General features: G+C 44.5%; 1 protein-coding gene across 14 annotated transcripts in view; it reads left to right on the top strand.

The window, feature by feature from the left end:
- Positions 1 to 20,935, top strand: part of ADGRG2 (adhesion G protein-coupled receptor G2) — an 835,692-nt gene that overhangs the window by 182,157 nt on the left and 632,600 nt on the right. For 13 of the 14 annotated variants that reach the window (XM_069636968.1, XM_069636965.1, XM_069636961.1 and 10 more), the window contains one exon: positions 7,566 to 8,177. The exons of the other annotated variant lie outside the window; for it this stretch is intronic. In XM_069636968.1, coding sequence (XP_069493069.1) covers positions 7,566 to 8,177 — 612 coding nt within the window. The remainder of the gene's footprint in view (positions 1 to 7,565; positions 8,178 to 20,935) is intronic. 14 annotated transcript variants of the gene reach the window in all.

Genomic DNA, 20,935 nt, shown 5'->3' with positions numbered 1-20,935 from the left:
CTTGGGCCTTTGTGCGTAATAGTGGTTGGTGATGCATACTGGGCAGTTTGTTGCATCGTCGATACAACGAATATTAATGATTCTTTTGTCCCCAGTTTTTGACTGTTGGATTTCTATGTTGACGCTGTCTTGTCTGACCCTGACCTCCATAACACCTAAACCGTTTGTGGCCTTGGTGCTGGAGGCGATAAGCTCTCCCACCCGAAAAGCCCCAAAATAGGCCAGAAAAAATGCTGTTTTGAATAATATGATCTCATAAGGGTGCCAGCATATGCTTTCTAACTGGTCTGCTATTTTTACCAGTTTGTTGAAATCAAGGGGGCGGCGGGTGTCTACCTAGGGCCCTTCCACTCTGGCCCATATTTTCATGGCGTAGGAAATGAGGGTGTTCTGAGTGGGGTCTGAGTCACCCCGTAATTTTGAGAAATATGAGATTGTCACTAGGTGTCTTTCAGCCCAGTCTCTTTTAAAGCCCTGCTCGTGCGCCCATTTTAAGAATATTTCTATGTCTTTAATCGTTATTAACTCGACATGGTTTAAACCTGTGGCTCTAAATACTGTTTGCAAACACTTACTGTACTTAGCTGCTGTAGTGCTTGCCAGGGCTTTCTCTGCCATCTCTATTAAAAAACCTGGGCCAGGGTTCTTATTTTCTATTGGCAGCGAGTTGTTGGCATCCGTCTTAAAGGCGCCTGTATCACGTTGGACATCCCGACCTAGGCTCTCTGGCGCTGGCGTTGATGTCGGTATTTTGTTGGCACCCGTTTCTGAGGTGCCTGTTTCTTGAGCACCCCGGCCATTGCTCTTTGGCGCTGGCGTTGATGCCAACATATTTGAGGCCCCCATTTTTGAGGTACCTGCTGTTTGTTGAGCACCCCGGTCATTGCTCTTTGGTGCCGGCGGTGATGCCCTTATTTTGTTGGCACCCGTTTTGGAGGTGCCTGATTCTTGATGGGCAACCCGGCCATTGCTCTTTGCCGCAAGCATTGATGCCGTTATTTTGTTGGCACCCGTTTTTGAGGTGCTTGGTTCTTTTTGAGCACCCCGGTCCTTGCACTTTGGCGCTGGCGTTGGTGCCATTATTTTTGATTTCCCATTATTGCCCAGCAATCTGCTGATATTGGCGTCATCTGTTCCTGGGCGTGCGGCGCTAGCTCCTGGAATCTTGGCCACTGAAAGCGAGATAAAGCATCTGCAATATTATTTTCTGCTCCGGCAACGTGCTTAGCTTTCACCACAATGTTTTCTTGTAGTGTGACCGCTGTAATGGTTCGCAGGACTTTCAGCACTAAAGGGCATTTAGTGGATCTTTTGTTTATGGAGCCTACCACGGCCATGTTGTCGCACAAGTCCAAGAGTTCCGAGTTCGCTAGCTGCCTGCCCCAGATGTCTAAAGTAAGCCAGATGGGAAATATTTCTAGGAGGGTGATGTTTCTTGTCCATCCTGCAGCTTGCCATGCTATGGGCCAGTGTCCTGCCACCCATTCTGCTTCAAGTATGGCTCCAGAACCCCTGCTCCCGGCTGCATCGGTGAAAAGGACCCTTTTTGTCGAAGTGTTCAATGGCGTGCGACAAAGTGTTGTCCCGTTAGAATCTTTAAGGAAATGTTCCCAAATTTCTAGATCTTGTTTCACCTCTGCGCCTAGTCGGATGTGTAGGTGGGGTTTGGTGTAAGATTTGATTTTTAGACCAGACTTCTGGAGAATACCCTCCCTTGAGGGATAATTTGGGCTGCGAAGTTAAGGCTTCCCGCTAGTGATTGGATTTCTTTCACTGTGCCTTTTTGTCTTTTGTTGTCAAGCTTTGTATTTATTCCAAGAGTTCTGCTATTTTTGTTTCTGGAATTTTGCATAGCCCTTTCGCTGAGTCTATTTCAATGCCTAGAAAAATTATGTTGGTGGCTGGTTTTGTCGTTTTTTCGGCTGACAGGGGGATGCCCCATTGCGCTGCCATTTCTTCCAACATTGCCAGGGCTCTGCTGCATTCTTCAGAGTTTGCCGGACCCATTACCATGAAATCGTCGAGGTAGTGTACTACCCTGGACCCTGGTCTCTGTCTTTGAAAGGCCCATTGAAAAAAGGAACTGAATTGTTCAAATAGGGCACAAGATACTGCGCATCCCATGGGGAGGCGCCTGTCTACGTAGAATTTATTATTGAAAGTGAAACCTAGCCATTGCTGTGAGTCTGGGTAAACGGGCAGCAATCTGAAAGCGGATTCGATGTCCAGTTTGGCCATCAGGGTGTTTGTGCCGCATTCCTGTATGAGTCTTAATGCTTCTTGAAAGTGCGTGTACGATACCGCTGATTCCGTGTGCAGAATGCCATAGTTTAGTGATCAGCCTTTGGGATAGGATAGATGATGAATTAACCTTCTTTTTTCCCAGGTTCTTTTTTGGGGACCAGACCTAGTGGTGATATTATGTAATCATTGAGGGGCATGCGGTCCCAAGGTCCCTAGATTTTGCCCAGTAGTAATTCCTTCTCAATTTTGCTTTCGACCATTTGTGGGTTGTCCCTGGCTGACTTTAGGTTGTTTGGGACATTCAGGGACCCGCTGCCCTTGAAGGGGATGACAAAACGCTGGGTGAAACCTTGCCGGATTGTTTCACTGGTTTCTCTGTCTGGGTAATTCATGAGAGCCTCTCTAAAATTGTCTGGATTGGTGGGTGAGCAGTCGGTCACCGTTGCAGTTTGTGCACGTGTGCTTGTACCAGCATTCTTTTCCCCATGTGCACTGGGTTCTCCCACATTTTTTACAAGGTGTGTTGGCTTTCTGAGAATGGTTTTTGTTCTGCCTGTGGGTATTAGATTTATCCCCCCATGGCTGGTTCTTCCGAAAGGGCTGCTCCCCTTTTTGTGGTTCATTGTCAGAGGGTCTGGGGCCCTGTGAGTTTTTGTTATTTTTGTGGGTTAACTGCACAGTCTCTTCTTCTGAAGGAGGCTCTACGTTTAACATGTATAAGTCATTCTGTACCTCGTCCCATTCTATTGATGGCCTCTCTAACATGCTTTTCCTGAATCTAATGTAGTATTCTAGCCAGGTTTTCCCTTTTTGAGCAACTTTAACTTCTCTGATTTTGTCCACGGATGTCCATATTTTTCTGCCATCGTGGGGGAATTTTTCTTCATAGATAGTTGCCAAAATGGCGAAAGTCTGTAGCCAGTTGTCCCAATTCTGTCCCTTTGCGTTGGGCTTCTATCAGTGAAAAAATCTCGATGAACTCCTTCGCCGATATGGCTTCTTTGATTGTTTGGTCAATGTTCCATGCTTAACACCTTTTGTATCTGTTCAATATTTCTGCTTGAAAAGATTTAAGTTTTTGATCTAATTGGGAACTGCTAATCATTACCAAGTCCGGTGGGGGTTGTTGCTTGCACCTGACAGTCCTGGGGTATTTGTATTGGGGACTGACCATGCTTTTAAAGCACCCGTTGTGTCAGGCGCTGTTGTTGTTGGCATAGTTACAACTGTGACGGCTGATGTTGGTGTTGTTGGCACCTATGCTATTGATGTTGCTGGCAATGGTGGTGCTATAGCTGTTGTTGGTGGGAGGGTGGTAACTGTGATGTCTGGTACTAGTGGTAAGATGGGTTCTGCCTGCCTGGACTCGGCTGTGGGATGTGTTTGTTTGCGCCTAATTTCTAACAATAATTGCTGCATCTCACTCATGTTCTCGTACAATTTAGACAGTTTTTTGTCACCTTTTCCATTGCCTTCTGCAGACTTCCTTTTCTTTGCCGGTGTCGTCTCATCCTCATGCCCGGTTGGTATGGGGACCCCTTCTTTTGGTAAGCCGTACATATTTTCTCAGACCCAGGGCCAGCCGTAGTGCTCCGCTGCTTCCATGGCTGCAAGCAAGTGGGGTGATTTCGGTTTCTGTGCCGGTGCTGGAGGTTCCCGTGACTTTTGCTTGGGACCCATGTCTTTTATGTCTGCAAAGCTGAAAAAGACACGGATGTCTGCATCTGTGCCCTTTGTCTGTTTTTCCTCCGCACTCGTTTGTGCCGGCCTTGGATCCTGCTTCTACCGCGTTCTCCCCGGGGTTCCCTCTGTTTCAGCGCGGTTTCTCGCCGCTCGCCTGTAGTTGACAGTTTCTGAACAGGACGATGTTCAAAGGGGGCAGAAAAGACGCTGTGTAAGCAGTGAACTTTTAAAGATTGCTAAATAAGCAAAGTGTGGAAGACGCTGAGTGAACAGCAAACCTCCTGTCAGTTTGGGTCCCCGTTCAGGGTCCACAAACAGATTGTGTTTTCTTAGAGCATTCTGCTCTTATTTATCAGACCCAGGGAAGCCCTGGGTCTTTGATGTGTATAGTAGTGGGGGCTGTGCGCCAGCCCCCGGCCGGATAGCTGACATGTCTGGCCCCCTGAGGAGGGGGCAGGTCTTTGAACCTGGGCCCTGTGTGCATGTTGGTTTTCCGTAGGTGCCTAGCACCTTTGTTGTTTGGAGGAAGAGCGAGGCGCATGTTCGCACCTCACCCTTCCTCGGCATTGTGTGACAGACTGCATGTCTCTGCGCTTGTGGGGGAGAGGAGCAGGCGTGGGGGCGGGAGCTGCTCCTCTCCTGGCCTGCCGAATGGTAACATCATTTACTCTGCCTCGACTTGGGCGGCCATGCGTGATTGCCCAGACACACCAGTTGTTTTGCCTTTTAAAGGCCTACTCTCCCTTACTCTTGACTAACAAGCTCCCCTCTAAGATCTCTTACCACCTTACACTACACTCACAAATCCCCCACAGGCGTAGCCGTTCGACCCTGCACCTAATTGAGCTATAACTAAATCCTCCTATTTAGTTCTAGCACACTCCCCCACATCAGCAGCTAACAAGACCCAACCTGCTGTAGGATAAACTTAAATTCTCCCCACTCTCCATTGTGCCCACTAAACCCATAGAAAGCAGATCTGCACGCATGACTCCAGTACTTCCGAGCTGCACACATATGTCTCTCCCACCATCCCACTAAATACCCCCACTCATTTCTTACAGAGCCATGCACAGCAAGGCAAACCAAAATGACTGACAGGTGCTATACAAGACCACTTAATTGAACTATAAATGTGGCCAATCCTGCGTATTTTGCAAACGCAAGGTAATATTGCCTGGTTTCCAATTTCATTCCACAGAGGTATATGGCGGTTATAAATTCATGACGCTCTTTCCGATTAGTGGTTTCATGTTGGCCTTCTGATCTTCCACAGTGGAAAATTCCAATCCATGACCTCCAGGGATCGTCCTAGTCGGCCGTTAGACACTGTATTTTTCCATTTAGGTTTCTGCAACTGTCACAATATTCCGGGAAAATATTTGGATTCCTTTAGAATATGTTCCCATGACCTCGTTTTGACTTCTGTTCCCTACTCGGTAATTGTGCTGCAAATCAGTCCTTTCAGGAATAATGTACCGGAGAGCTAAATCAAAAATGACAATTATTATCACTGATGATAAATTACCTACATGTGAATATCATGCACTGTTTGGCGATCGTATTGAATATTTCTGAAGCATTTATAGCCTAATTCATGGAACGTTTAGCGTTGTGCAAAGTGACTTTGCACTGCCAACAAACGTTGAACCGGGTCTAATTCACAGAGTGATACATAGCGTATTTTTGCAGAGCAAACATTCCGTAAATTGGAGCCCTTAGTCTGTGTTTTTGTCTCATTTAGTATTTTAGACGCAATTTCCATTCCCCAGCGGAAAACTGCATCCCTCACACAGCAACGAGCAGAAACGAATTGAAGGCGGAGTCGCTTTGTTGTGATGAAGTAATCATAAATCACGCAAAGAAAGGCTTTAATGTGGTCTATTGCTTTCGGGCAGTGAGCCCCTTCTTACACTGTTTCTTCCCTAACAGTCCATCTGAAGAAATCAGTTTGAAAACCAAAACGTTCTGGAATAAACCTGAGATTATGGGGCTCATTATAATCCCCTGGTATCCCGTCGGTAATTCCGGGGGATTACCGTACCATCTCCGCCGCCCAATATCACGGTGTTGCCGGGATATAAGGGCTGGCGGAGATGCCGGTAACTCCCCATTCCTGGGAATAGGTTGCCGCAATCACAGGCACCTGTAATACCGGTGCCTGTGATTGCAGCAATTAACTGCCAGTAGGGGCCTGAACTACTGGCACATCAGACCTGCCGGTAGTTCACAGCCCCTACCAGCAGACTTGTAGTTTGCCATTTTGGAAAGGTGCCGCTACACGTTGTTACCGGCATCTTATTTGTGGACCAGCACATTTATAATGAGGCCCTAAATTTGAAATATTGAATAATGACATGAATGTATTTGTATTTGTATTTTTATTGTATTTTATATAGCACCTTGATCCAAAGCGCTGCACAAAGTTAAAATCAAATGGTACAGAAAATAGTGATCAATGGTACATGTCAAACATCAATTCTGGTAGCGAGCAATCGGGGGCAGTGGAGGAGATGAGTTTTCAGAGAGACACGAAAGAAAGAGTAAACTGTGATAGACCGGAGAGAAAGAGGGAGAACGTTCCAATGAAGAGGGGCAAGAAGCTGAAAGGATTGGAAACAGGACTGGGCACAGGGGGCACGGGGAACATTTAGCCTAAAAAGACAGGAAGAGCACAGAGGATGAGAGGGAGTGTAGAAAGACAAGAGTGCAGCAAGATAGTCAGGAGCCAGCCCATAGAGATTTAAAGACTAATTTAAATTAGGAGTGGAAAGGTAGCCAGCCAAGCGAGGCAAGTGATAGTGAAATAGTCACGATAGCAAAGAAGACAGAAGAGACCAACAGAGGAATGATGGATTGATTTTTAGAGGGGCAAGGCAAGAGCATGGGAGGACAAAGAGCGTGACGGAGCAGTAGGAAAGTCGAGAAAAAATGGGAGAAGAAATAAGTTTAGTAGCGTGGCAAGTAAGGGAGGAACGAACTTTGCGAAATTATAGAGATGGAAGCGGCAGGAGCGAGACGTGAGAGAAATGCGGTGAGCAAAAGAAAGATTGGAGTCCAAGTAAAGACCAAGATTGCGTGCTATAGAAGAAATATAAAGAGTAGAGGTAGGAAAGGAAATATAGTGGTGGGGGTGATGGGAGAGATTGTTGGCAGGGAAGAATAAGGGCTCCGTCTTCCTGGCATTCAGATTGAGTAAATGAGAAGCCATCCAAGATATAATGGCTGAAAGGCAGGTCGTAAGAGTGTGGTGAATTTCAAGAGTGAAAGACCAATGGATATATTGTCGACCGGATCTCTCCAAGCGTGACTTAAAAATTGAACAAGGCATTGCAAACTCAAATTGGCTACTTTTGTGTGTTGTAGGCAGACCTATTGCTAGGTGTGGGTCATTAGAAACATTATTTTGGTCCTGCTACTCTGAACCTCAACAGGTGAAGTCCGGACTGTGGTCAAAGTGATATAATAAACAGATTTTGGAATAGCACGCGAGAAGAAAGTGAGATTGAGATTTCATTGAGTAAGCATTTATTTCGAAGTTAAACATTTCATAAAGAAAGTTTATAAGAGCGCACTTGGTGGTTCTATGGAAAAAAGCTTCACAAATGATAACAAATGTATGTCTTTTATTTCTTTAGTGTGGGCCCAGTTCCTTGGAGAATACAAAGCTGTGTTCAATGCCCCTTGCCAGGAGACAGTGACACTGAAAAGAACTTTGCCTCACCTTGACGATTTCTTAGTATGCGTTTACCTAAATTTGTCCTCCTCGTTCAAGCCGTGGACTGCGTTCACCTACAAAGTGCCACCTCACGACTCTAATTCCTCTGAGGGCTATGAGTTGGGACTAGCAGGAGACAGCAGCAGTTTGATAGTTTGGATGTTTGGCGAGCAAATTATGGTTCAAGAGAAGCTCAATGTTGCCACCTGGTACTACACGTGCATACAATGGGAGCACGAAAACAAAAACATGACTGTCTTTATCAATGGGGCACCAGCGAAATTGAAACAATTGAACAGCCGCTCCACGTTGCGGGGAGGAGGAAACCTATCGTTGGGTTGCTCCCAGACGTCCGGCATGAACTCACCTGGTACCCCGGGACTGATTGGCGAGCTCTATATGTTTAGAATGTGGGAAAAGGCCCAACTAAAACTTTCTCAAGACTGTTCAAAAGGCGCGATTATCAAATGGGCAAGAGAGGACTGGGACTTCCGCGAGTCCGCGTTCATTCTTGACACATCGCTGCACTGTGGTATGTACCATCCATTATGTTTGCACTGGTCTTCAGATTTTTCTACCAATGCACATTAATGTTTTTTGTTTAGAAGCCTTTACTCTAATTTCATCGTAGTTGGCAATTAGACCACTCATAACCGCACTCATAATCTTGCCTGATTTTAAATCTCTGCTTACTTAAATACGTTGGTGTACTCTTATGTACCTTATTTTACCCAGATCCTTATAGTGGTTTATTGTATTTCTGTTCACTGAGGCTCCGTGGCTCAGGCTGCATGAATAACTCTATCCCTCTGTGCTCACGATTATTTGGCACAAGCCCTTTAATGTATGGGCTCTCCACCTCGCTGGTAGTAAACTATGCTCACATTTGTAGCCCACACATAATCAATGCTCGCTCACAGCTTGAGGCTGAGAACTCACACCAATAACTAGGCAAGCATTACCATTTTTTGAATAGTTTGTGGTCAAGGTCACGTCACATGTATGCAAGGAGATCTCCTCTACAGTAGAAGCACCACCACCAGAGAATTGTTCCAGTGCACATGGTTTCAACACTGAAGTCTTATGTACGCTTAGTGAAACCAGGTGCTATGCATAGTAATGCACGTGTCATTGCACTGCACGCCCCGATTCTGCAGCAAGTTGAGGAACCATACACTGCACAATCTCTTACCTCCAAAAGGACTTGTGATGTGGAATTATACAGTTCAACTCCTCTAATGCACAGCCCCCTCTGTACCAGTAGTGATGACAATAGTCTGTTGCCCTCCAAACCCCCATCTCTGGCCTTTGGGGAGGCAAGACTGGTTCTTTTGACTCCTACCCTCTGTGGCAAAGACACTGGGAGAGTGGGCAGTCCATTGGCCCAGGTAGTGGTTGATGGGACTGCTTAGTGGAGAACCTTAAATCCGCTAGTTAAATCCTGTTTCTTTCCCTGGTACACAAGTGAAGCAGTCGGTGAAAACCAAGATGGCGGTTATAGCTTGTGAACTCCTATCTGTAACAAACCAAGCATCCAGTGCCATTTCCCATTCCTCTGGGAGATGCTCCTCACATTGGCTAGGCAGTGTTTTACAATCTTCTTTTCCAATTCTCACAGCTGTGGTGTTAGTTTCACCAGCACGTGAGGAACCGCAGATGCCTCGCCCACCATTTGGTAACTGGGGTACAAATTCTCCCAAGCTCGAATTTGTCTAAGTTGCAGCTCTCAGGGGTCCTCGGTTAGGGTTCTGGCAGGGCCCTTGGGAGGTGTGGGATGGCCCATTGAGCAGATTCTCTGGAACAAATATACAGTACATGTCAAAAACATGTTATATAAATGTAGTTTATATAGAACTGCATGTCTACATTCAGCACATATCCAAGTACACCCTAGTGTGGCAGATGTAGGACCTGATGTTTTTATAGTTCTGCGTAGTGTAGAAAGAGTTTGTTTAAGTTGTGGTTGCTTTTACTTGATCAACTTTGGATTGATCTAGAGAACTTTGGTCACTTAAGTGCATTGCTTTTCTCGTTGGCCTCTTCCTTGGCAATGCACTTGCTCGGTGGGTCTATTTACTAGGTGTGTCCGAGCAGCCAAAGCGGATGGGATGGTTCATACAGATTATCCAATTGACGTGGTCGCGTCTGCCGACCGCATCTCTTAATTTAATCTTCAGAGCAGGATGGAGTGGCCACCATGCTCTGCAAGGGCTGTTTGCTAGTGGTATGCAGTTACATTGATGAGGTGACTAGCTAGCACATCCTTTGGTTTGGATTCATCACACTGAACCGAATGTATGAATTATCGAGACGCAGAACGGATTTCTCTCCTGATCGTGTCCCACTGGCTTTGAAAGATGGGGTGTCATAGCTGTTGGGCTTGGGCAGGCGTAATTTCCTTCGAAATTTCATAAGAACACAATTTGGAGGCACAGGTGTACCAATGTGGTTGCAGGAAAAGTGGGGGTATTAATGGACAACCTCAATGACTTTAGAGCTGCCGAACACTCCTGAAGTGGCTTTTGACTGGTTAACCCTGTGTTTATTTTGTGTTTCACGGTCACTTTCAAATGGTACAGGAGTGCAATGCTTATGAATGCGAATTTGGTAAATTCTGTTAACTATTTGTATTGCGGACTATTAAACTGGATCGGCTACTGACAATTCTTTGCCCCCTGGTCACACCCTTGAACAATGGTAGCATTGCTGGACCAATCGGGGAGGAAGCTGCCTCTGGCTGGTCATGGTGGTATAGTAGAAACCCAAATGATTTTGCTCCTAGTCATTGGGAGGCAGAGGCAATGTCATATCCTCATTATTATCTATTAGTACCCAGCGAGGGTCAGTACGTTTTTGCAAAAACAAGCTCATTGGCCCTTGCCTGGGCCTTACCTGCCCGACAAGGCTCCCAGCACTGTCACGTCCTGGAGTTCTTTTTCCGCGAGTGGCCACCATGGAAAGGGAGAAGGGACTATATGGTCCCTTCGCCTCTTCCATGGTGGCCATTTTGTTGATTTACTTTTTTTTACATTCGATTTCATGGTCACCATGGAAAGGGAGAAGGGACTACGTACAGACCCTTCTCCCCGATAGCCATTTTTTTCCCTGCATGTCGACAAACTTTTGCAGTGCCGCTTCTCGACTAGAGAAAAACTGTTATTAGTACCCTGATAAGATGTGCCGGGTTACTTATTGCAATATAACCTGCGGAGAGGGGGCATTACCAGTAGGGTAATGCCCCAGGGATACGTTAAAGCACAAGCAAATACCCCCCCTCCTCGGGTTATATTGCCTAACTAAGGCAATTTCCGAGCAGCTTCTTTCATAAGGGCAAACGCAGAGAGCATTGTACACTGGTAGAGTTCTAATGGGTTGTCCTTGTCTAATCTTTGCCTACAGAGATGTCCTTTGAATATTTAATTGCTAATTGTTTCCTTTAGCCAAGTGGTTTGGTAATCTAAGCAACTGGTGCTCATAAATCGACATTGACTGTCTTAGTTGTACCCTAAAGTGGAAAATATGCCAAAAAATCCTTCGTTTATTATTGAAAGCTGTATTTATATGGGCTACATAATTTATCATTTTTGAAAATGGATCATTCACAAATTGTGTGTTTTTAAGTTCCGCAAGTAACACCCCACTTTTAAAAATGATAGCAGTGAATACATTTTACTTTGTAGAGCTGCATTAGTCAATATCCCCATTTTATGTCACAACGTAAATAGTTGCCTGTTATGGTGCTGTAGCCAGAGAGCTAAGTGTTTGTGCTACTCTTAAGCCAGCAAAGCCCTTACTTAAAGTTTGGAGTAAAATTCATAAACACAGTAACTGTTCGGTAGCAGATGGTAAATACTACACATGTAACGTAGTTTACAAACTTGGGGCCTGATTCATGGAATTTCTGGCACGCTGCAAAGTCACTTTGTACTGCAAAAATGACTTTGCACTGGGTCACCCTCAGCCATACGGGTAAGGTGTGTACCAGCCACTTTAATTCCCTACAAATAGGCAAATATTCCCAGAAAATTAAAATAGGGAGTACAAGTACTCCCATCAAAACATAGGAAATAGACAAGTAGAACCTTGTGCTCCTGCTTTCATGCGCACAGCTCCATGGATATGTTTGGGCGGTAGTGCATGCATTCGCACAGGAAACAAATACCATTATTACTGCCCCATCAGAAGAAGTAAACATTTATCATTTTAATGTGCATGAATAACTAGGTGCAAAGAAATAATTATTATAAAAGCATTTCCGTTTTCCAGTTAAAACATATTTTTACACACATAAAATACTTGCATTGGGAATCGACTAACATTTTTACTCCCTAAAAAATCATTTTACTCCCAACTTTAAAAAATAGGGGGTAAATTACTCCCACTTGCAAATCCTATCTGGAGCACTGGTCACCCTGATTCATGGAACTGTGCAAAGTCATTTTTGCAGGACAAAGTGACTTTGCATGGACTTTACACTGCAAAGTGACTTTGCAGCTGTGAAAAAGTGACTTTGCTCCATGCAAACAATTCCATGAATCTGGCCCTTAATAACTTAATTCCGTCATCAGCATCTGAACAGTGCTCAACACTAATATTTATACTCTAGCCAACTGGATACATTTTGAGTAAACTACTTCACGTAGTAGGTGGTGTTCATGGTGGGACAGACAGGTCCCACACAGTCTGGAAAAAAGATTCCGGAGTGCCCGGCAAGTCATTTTATGAACCCATATTCTTTACTGCACATCCTCCTAGATAAGCAGGCGTTTGGCAATAGCTAGTCAGACTTAGTCGCCCAGATTTCTTAGTGGTATTCAACAGGATACGACCCTCTCCCTTTTGGTGATTCTGGCATGCACAGTAAACAATGCGAAGGCCAGAGTCTCCAAAGGGAATTTGCAAGCCAATCGGAATGCTCAAACATCACCTGAGGTTTTGTCGGGAAATTCCTGTGAAGCCAAACTTCTTTGTGGGTTTATTTAGACTGTTATGCGGAAATACAATAGAGGATCAAATTAGTTAACAATTTCAGATGAGTATCTCGCATGGCATTCTACAGAGATTCTCGGAAAAGTATTGAGTTGCAGCTCTATTTGTTTGGTTTGTTTTTTAGGTTTTCTAAGTTGGAGATTTTGCTTTTTCGGACTTTACATTTTAGATGAGTGTTTTGAAGGGTTTGCTGTCTGTCAGTCAGATATTACTCTTTTGTTAGTCTACCCTTTGTGGTTTCCTTTTTTCCTCTAAATCCAATGCACTTACCAGAGGTCATCACCAGCGGTTTGTTCCAGAGTTGTTGACATCCTCATCTTTCTGTGGTCAGAAGTACATGGCGTGGGCCCTCCTGTAACTAACAATGGAATATGTGAGGGTGTTTGTATTGGGGAATGAGGTTTAGGGTAACGCCGTACTGAGGCAGCAGGTAAGAGCTTGTTACAATGCTTCAGGGAAAGCCATGAATTGAAAAGGTGAGGACATGTTGTAATGGCCACACACCTTACTCATGTCCAGTTTGCTGGTGTGTGTTTATTTCGAATCGACTGAAAATGCACACTTTTGAAATAGGACTAAGGAGGAAGTGGCGATCCACTGGGCACAATGGATATTGGAAAACCACGTTTGCATTGACACATGGAGGTACCCATCACCCCCAACCGTGTACCACCTAATAGATTGGCACCATAAGCAGCGGGGAGGCAGTTGTTGCCCCATTCTCACTTGGAGGTGGCAGAGTATCTGGGAATGTGGCTTAGCCTGCTTGCGGTGCGCCATTGTGGGCAAGGATTGATTGTGATGTTGTAAACTACACATGTACTTCCTGATCTCGTCCCCATTTGTGTTGGTGAGATAGAGTGTGTGTGGTAGGCAGTGGTCGAAGTGAGGGGGAGCGGTTGGGAGCGGTGCTCCTACTTTTTAAAATTAAGTTTGACTCTTCCTATACTTTTATTTTAAAAAGAAACCGTCCCCGAAGTGTAGGAAGCAGTTGAAACGTGCACTTTGATTGTGAAGGGGAGGTATGGTGATGGGGTTTGTGGTGAGTGGGAGCAGGCCAGCAGGGAACATAGTTCCACTACTTCTTTTCGTACACTTCGACCACTTGTGGTAGGTAGTATCCAGCAGAATGTTTATCACAATCTCTTCAGCATGTTACAAAGGAATTTAATTTGGACTTTTTTTGCAACTTGTTTTGAAAAGGGGGTGGGGAGATTGTTGACTTTGTGGGCAATTTTGCCTGTAAACATAAAATTCAACCAAATGTCTAGTTGCAAAAGCAAAACAATAAAACGTAAATAAGTGAAAACGGTAAATGGACAAAATGTAGCAAACAGCCAGTTTCATTGTTCACTAACATTCCTCATGTTGTGTAGTTTTTTTTTGGATAGTTATGTAAATAGTTTGTAAAGTTTAGGGATTGGCTGGAGAGAGCAGGGATGTCAGATGTCGATAAAGAATTCCATTGGGATGACACAAACATACAAATGGCAAGACTATTCATGACCGAAACCTTGGAAGTAGGGTCTTAACCCGCTTCGATATTCAGCCTTTAATTGTCATGTTTGTTTGCATTCCAAAGTTTTCTTTGAACTGTCTTGACGTGTGTAAATATCCGACAGCTGCTGTTTGAAAATGCCTTCAGTTTGCGTGACAAAAATACACACTTGGCAAAACCTTTCAAAAGAGCACTTTCACATGAGATCTGACATTGCGGCAACCATGTTGCACATTATTATTATTGCAGTAGCCCTTTATGTAAGGTGAAACCTAAGATTCATTAACTTTGCAAATATTCTATTGCTAGTATCTTTTGACACATGTGATATATCTGTATGACAATAGCCAAAGATGCCTTCTGGCTAAGGTCCCCCCAATTTCGAAAGTTTGGTGAGAATTTGAGCAATGGTTTAAAAATTATAAAGCATTGAAAAAGGCAGGTTTTTCATGTTTTGCATTGTTTTTTCCAATATGTGAAAATGTGCATTCATTAAACAGGCATATAGGCTAAACCGCTGGACAGATGTGCTACATATATTCAAAACAAGTTGGGCACAAAGCCGTGTAGATGTGCCTTTTGGTGGTTTGGTTTCAATCTATCTGGTATTTTTTAAGAAATGTGTGCAGCAGAGGGTGCCCCAGGCACTAAAACAAACCTTCAATGCATCTTCCATGGTGGATATAAGAAACTGAGGTGATTAGGAAATGAAAAGCTGGCATTTTTTACATCGGCGTGAGCCGTTCTCGTGCGCTTTTCAGTCATTTTGCTGTACATTCTCACAAGAACAAGGGGGGCGGAGGGTTACAAAAAAGTATGCTAAAATACCAAACATTACACCATTCTCTACCTAGTTCCTCAGTATCACCAAGTAGCAGAATGCCATGGCAAGTGGGCCACATATTAATGGTGAAAAATCCCATGGTGCATAGTTTAGAAAGATACTGATGATCTAGAATATGATCTATGTGTTGATATGAAAAGAAAAACCGTTTATTATTACACATCTTGTGAGAAGTAACATATCAAAGTCCTTGAAATTCACTAGAAATACTTTAGTTGAAATGCCGTTAAATTGATGCTTTAATGGAACAAAACCTTTGAAATTCAGCAAGTGTTGGAAGCTGCAGCACCTTAACTCTGAGCCTCCCCCTTTGCACAGCCCATGAGCACACTCATGACATCACATATGACTGAACGTATGAAATCACTAATTACATTGATGATATCATTGTAAACTAGAAATCGCTCTGAAAAACAAAGTGTCAAAGTAAAGCACACTGTTGGTGTATTTCAAGACACATGACAACATATTGAATAGACTTATGTGTCGTGCATGTTAAAAGAAATGTAATATTGCCATGAATCCAATATAGCGTAAAGTGGCCTCTGGGCTCTCTTACCAACAAAACAGAGAGTACGTAGCCCAGTTGCTTCTAGGGTGACTTGGCAGGGACTGTGGCATGGCCAGAGGTTATGCCTTGGACACTGTGGCCATTGGTCATTGCCACAGGCTGTGGCCAGTGGCCCATGCAACGTTTATAAAGGGAATGTGGCCACTGGATTGACTGGGCAGGGCATGGGGACTGGCCAAAGCCAATCCCCAGGCAATGTGGCAACTGGCCATGGCCGTCATCAGTGTGCACTAGTTTCCAGTGATGTCATTGATGTAATAAGTGATGTAATATGTGATACCATCTGTGATGTCATCAGTGGTATCATGGGTGTATAAAAGGGGTTCGGGGTTTGGTAGCACAGCTTGCAAATCTTGCTGAATTTTAAGAGTTTTGTTGCATTAAACTATATTCTTAATGTCTCTTCATGCAATGTTTTCTTCACTGCATTTCAAGGGTTTTGTTGCACTAAACGTGTCAGCTTAACTCTTGCTTAACTACGTTTTTTCACTGACTATAAACGCACATGGACAAATGTTCAGGCATGAGAACTTTGGAATTAAGTGCATCTCCATAAATGGTAATTTTATTTGTTAATAAAATTCATGAAACCAATTTGCTTCTGCAAATAAATGTGTAGAGATTGGCCTTCTCTCCCGGGCAGTTTCCTTTCACCACGGCAGTAAAGTTGGGCGCCCAGAATGGGAGCTAGAAAGGTAATAGTTTGGACAGAGGAAGGACGAATGAAAGCAGTTCGGTTTGTGATGTTGCTACCATTGTTAATAGTTCTGTTTGCAATGGAAACTAAGGTCTAGGCCATACTTAGTATACAAGGAAGCATTCCTAGGGGCCCTGTGTTTTATGTTCGAGGCCAGAAACCTTGCATACTCCTATGTAGGTCTAGAATCATAACACACAGAGCATCCTGGAGTATCGATATATGGAACTACATGTTCAGCAAACGTTGTCCTGCTTGTGGTAGGCCTAACCCAATACACTGTCCTATGTAGCTCAGTTGCATTTTTGATTGGTCTGCTCCCCAACCAATCGGGAGCGACAAGGGCCATCTGAACCAGGACTTTCTGGTGGTTGCTTACAGTTGAGGTTGGTTCCATTGCTTTGATATCTGGAGCCTTTGTAGTGTACAAAGGGACATTTTGAGGAGGCATTGATCTGTGGATGCATGAATTGCTATGTTGACCAACAGTGATGTATGCACGTTTGATGAATGTCTGCAGGCAGGTATCCCAGGGGAATACCGATCTATATCTAGCTTCCCAAAGGACAGATTTTCTGGGAACATAGCCTATTCTGTGAAATGCCTGAATACATCTGAATATAGACTTATATGCTGTCGGGTGTCCTAGAGGACCATCAATTGGGAGGTCTGTTGCCCCAGGAGATCCCTTGGGGTGTCTACAATCTGACAATATGTTGGTTTGCTGTCTTTTCATGCAGTTCTGAGGCAATTCATCACTCATGGACATGAAATGTAAATCCGAATGTCGCGAGACTTCGCTTTGTGATCCATTGCCTGCGCTCTATGTGGTGTTTGCCTGTGGGGACCTGCAACATAGTAAGAAACTAGCTCTTCTCGGTGCTCCCACACACGGGAGACTCGGTGGAATACATGTGAAGCCTGTTTCCCCACCGACCTATTCCTGCACAAGGGATCATGCAGGAGAGAAATTGAATTGTTGGGCAATTTCCATGAAAAGGATAGACATGCCCATTTTCAGAGAGCTCTCCTGGCTTGTAAATCAAGAGGAAGAAGGCCCTCCACCCACCACATTTTGCATGGTTCTGCAAAATGTGAAATGTATAGTTTTACTATGTTTCATGAGGTCCTGGAGAGAGGGGCTGCAGGTGGGGCAGATAATGTGCAACAGCTTCTGCCTTGCCTTTCGTATTCCTCCGGAGGCAACAGTCATGGCAACAGCCAGGGAGCTATGTAGTGGAAGGACATGTCATCCAGTCATGCATCCTTCCCTGCACCATCCTTCTGGTCGAGTGCAGACGCCAGCTTGCTCGAGACTTCATAAAGTTTCAGACTGGGCCCTTTGACATGGAAATGCTGGCTCACTTTGAACGTTCCATCGAAAGGCAGTTGACGGGAAGAGTTGTTTAGAGGGAAGACACATGAAAATGGTCATGCTTAGTTTTGGCTCATAGTGGTGCTCCAGTACCAGCTGCAAAGCCACGCCCATTGTGATGGAGCATTGAGAATGAGGATGGCATTTGAAGAGGTGTGGGGGGGAGGTCACTTGCTTCAGTGCTTTAGACATGCCCTGTCTTTGCTGCACTCATTCCATGAAGAGATTGGTGGCCCACACAACAATGGGACATTGACAGCATATGCCATTGGCCATTTGGTGCTATAATGCAGATGTTGCAGGTGCAAGCCTCTCTAGGCAGCTGTGAGACATGGGGTTACTTTTCCCTAACCTCACTACCTCATCACATTCAAAGCAATTGTTGCAAGCTCATGGGCCATGGAATGAATTCATGTTCTTTTTATAAAATCAACTTTATCAGATCGTCTAACTCCTCTGAGAATTAGTGTGTAGGCCTGGCTTTTCTTCTAGAATACCATAAATTGCCATGGAAGACTCCAAACGAGTACAATTCCTTTAGACGCTCGTTGTGTGTGACCTTTCTTACCAAACTAGGCAAATCAATGCGGTGTGCAATTTCTTTAGTACCCATCACATTAAGAAGCATCTCCTTTTCAAACGTAGTGTTTCACTCACGGGTAAGGTTGGACTGGTGAACTCTTCTCTGGCTGCTTGAATTCTTCCCAGCATTCTTTTTCTGAAATCTACATAAATATTTTCCAAAGGTGAAATGCTCCTTCCTCAAACAAAATGCCTGGCGAAATTGCAAGCGCATGTCGAATTAAGGGCGCGCATTGGCTAAGCTGGCAATGTTGGGGTTAGCAGAGGTTGGATAAATGTGTCAAATGACGATGTGGTGCCCAGTTTTGTGTACGAATGAAGTATTGTTTTTTTGTGGACATTAAAGTGTGCATTATGTTTGTGTTTGGGTATTCTAGTTTCATTGAGGTAGTTGGACGTGTTGTACAATGTACATCATGCTATAAAAAAGTTTACTGTAAGTTATTTACACAATTAGTACAAAAACTAGAAAATATTTTACAGCCTTCATTTTCCTTATCTGCATGAGATGAGCCCATCCCCCATGTCTTACCTCTGTAATAATGGGTGTTACTGCCAAATGTTATGGCACTTTGTGATCTGACCTAGGAAGGGTGAAGGGCTGAGTCATCCCCAACCGAATACGTGTGCAGCAGGCAATCAACGCACAGAGCTATCTTGAAGTCAAATGGGCTACACATGTTCCTCTGTGTCAAAGCGCTCTCGTGTTCGTTTGATCATGTTCGTTTCTTGGTGCGCGTGTTATGCTTAAATTATGTTCTGCACTGAGGCACTGGTACTATCCCAAAAATGGTGTTATTCCAAGCACCACTTCCGTCCTCCAAGAAGTGATGTCACATAACAAATACGCGCGCACGGGTGCCTAAGCCGTGCACCAACTGCACTTACAAAGCAGGTGTAAAGCTGGAGCCCAAGTAGAGCCTGTGAAAGGTTTAGGCAGGGAAATGTGGAGCTTTGATGCCACGACACTCTTGCAGTCCTGCTTACAAAGTGCGTCCCGAAATTTCCCCGTGAAAGGACCACGCTGCACGCCTGTGTAATACTTTTGGCACCAAAGTTATTTGCAAATGTATCCTTTCTCTGAGGACTTATTTCATACTGTATTGTCTAACATCTCTGAGGTATTAGGGCAAATTGGCACCATTGAATTGAATGGAAAATAAATGTATCATTTCCAGGGACCGTATTTCGCAAAAATGCCAGGGATAGCGGAAGTGACATCACACGACCCTTGACCTCTTTTGACCCCCATGGTGACATCATAGGAAGTGATGGCACACATTTCACTCCTTGATAAAACAGGAAGGGGCATCACAGAGCATTGTTCCTCAGTACAAAAAAGAAACATATAGTTAAGATATCCCTGAAATATGATATGCATTTCCTACAAGAACGGATCACCATGCATAGCGTTAATATCAGTGTGCATAGACTCTTATTACCAAATTACTGTGAAGCGCAACCCCCACCTAATAGTACAAAACTAAAAAGGCCTGACTTTGCAAACCAGGCGCACATGAGCCACACTCGCCCTTTAAACCTACCTTTACTTGTTTGGGGGCAGAGTGCCTTTCCTATGGTGTCACATCCAGGTCTGCCAAAGGCAGGATTTTAGGACTCAGCCCCTCCCCCACCACGGAAAATCTATGTATTTACACCCAAGCTTAGAGTGCTAGTTTAACTCTCGCCAGACTACTATGCCGCCACATTGCAAGTTGAAGCATAACTAAATATGAAATTGGCAGTGGTCGAAATGTACGAAAAGTAGGGAACTATGGGGCTGATTCATGGAATTATTTGTGCCGAAAAATGGGGATTTGTGCGCCATTCTGCCCGCAAATCCCTATTTAACAAATGGGGATTTGCGGACAGAATGGCGCACAAATCCCTGTTTCTCGGCGCAAAAAATTCCATGAATCGGCCCCAAAGTTCCCTACTGGCCTGCCCCCCAACAAACCCATCGCCATGACTGCTCCCCTGCAAAATACAAACCCCCAAACACATGCGCCTGCTGTTTAAGCGAATGTTCAGTGCACTGCACTGAAAGGGCAAGTTTCAACTTCTTCCTACACGTTTATTTTAAAACGAAACCATTCCGGAACGGTTCAATAAAACTTTATTTAAAAAAGTAGAGGAGCACCGCTCCCACCCACTTCGACCACTGGCAATGGGAGAATGTGTAGTTCGAAGACTACAACATTACAAATTGTGCAACCAGAAAACCTATGCTAACAGCCAGGCTCCTCCACTTGACAACTCACTCTACCTATGCACGTCTCGCATTCTTTGTTCGCCAAAGTTAGGATCACCTAGGAATGATTCTGCTAAGTGGGACCTGCACAAAACACCCCACTCCAAACCTGGTTTAATAGACTACGGTGTTAGCTCCAAATATAATAAAATGGATGTTTTACATAGTATACACTAAATGCTGCATTGACCCTCAGTCTGCTCGTTGCTCATGGCACTGTAACTTGTGACCCCTGGCTGTCACCTTACAGAAAAGTGAAGTAAGTGATGGACTACATTGTTTGGCGCGCAAGGTGCTTGCCTGGGCATGAGTCTTCACTGTGTTGAGAGAAGGCAAACATGATTTCTTTAATCCACCCCCCCTTGACCTAGGACATGTGGCCATGGCACGTACACCGTGTGCGAGGAGTGGGGCAGTAGTAGGGGGCGCATTGCTCTTTATGTGGGGTGCATGCCTGGACCTCAGGCTTGCAACTTGCCAAAA

This window comes from Ambystoma mexicanum, chromosome 7p, assembly GCF_040938575.1.
Source record: "Ambystoma mexicanum isolate Mex_15411 chromosome 7p, UKY_AmexF1_1, whole genome shotgun sequence".
Lineage (NCBI taxonomy): Eukaryota > Metazoa > Chordata > Amphibia > Caudata > Ambystomatidae > Ambystoma > Ambystoma mexicanum.
This window is presented reverse-complemented; position numbering and strand designations above follow the sequence as displayed.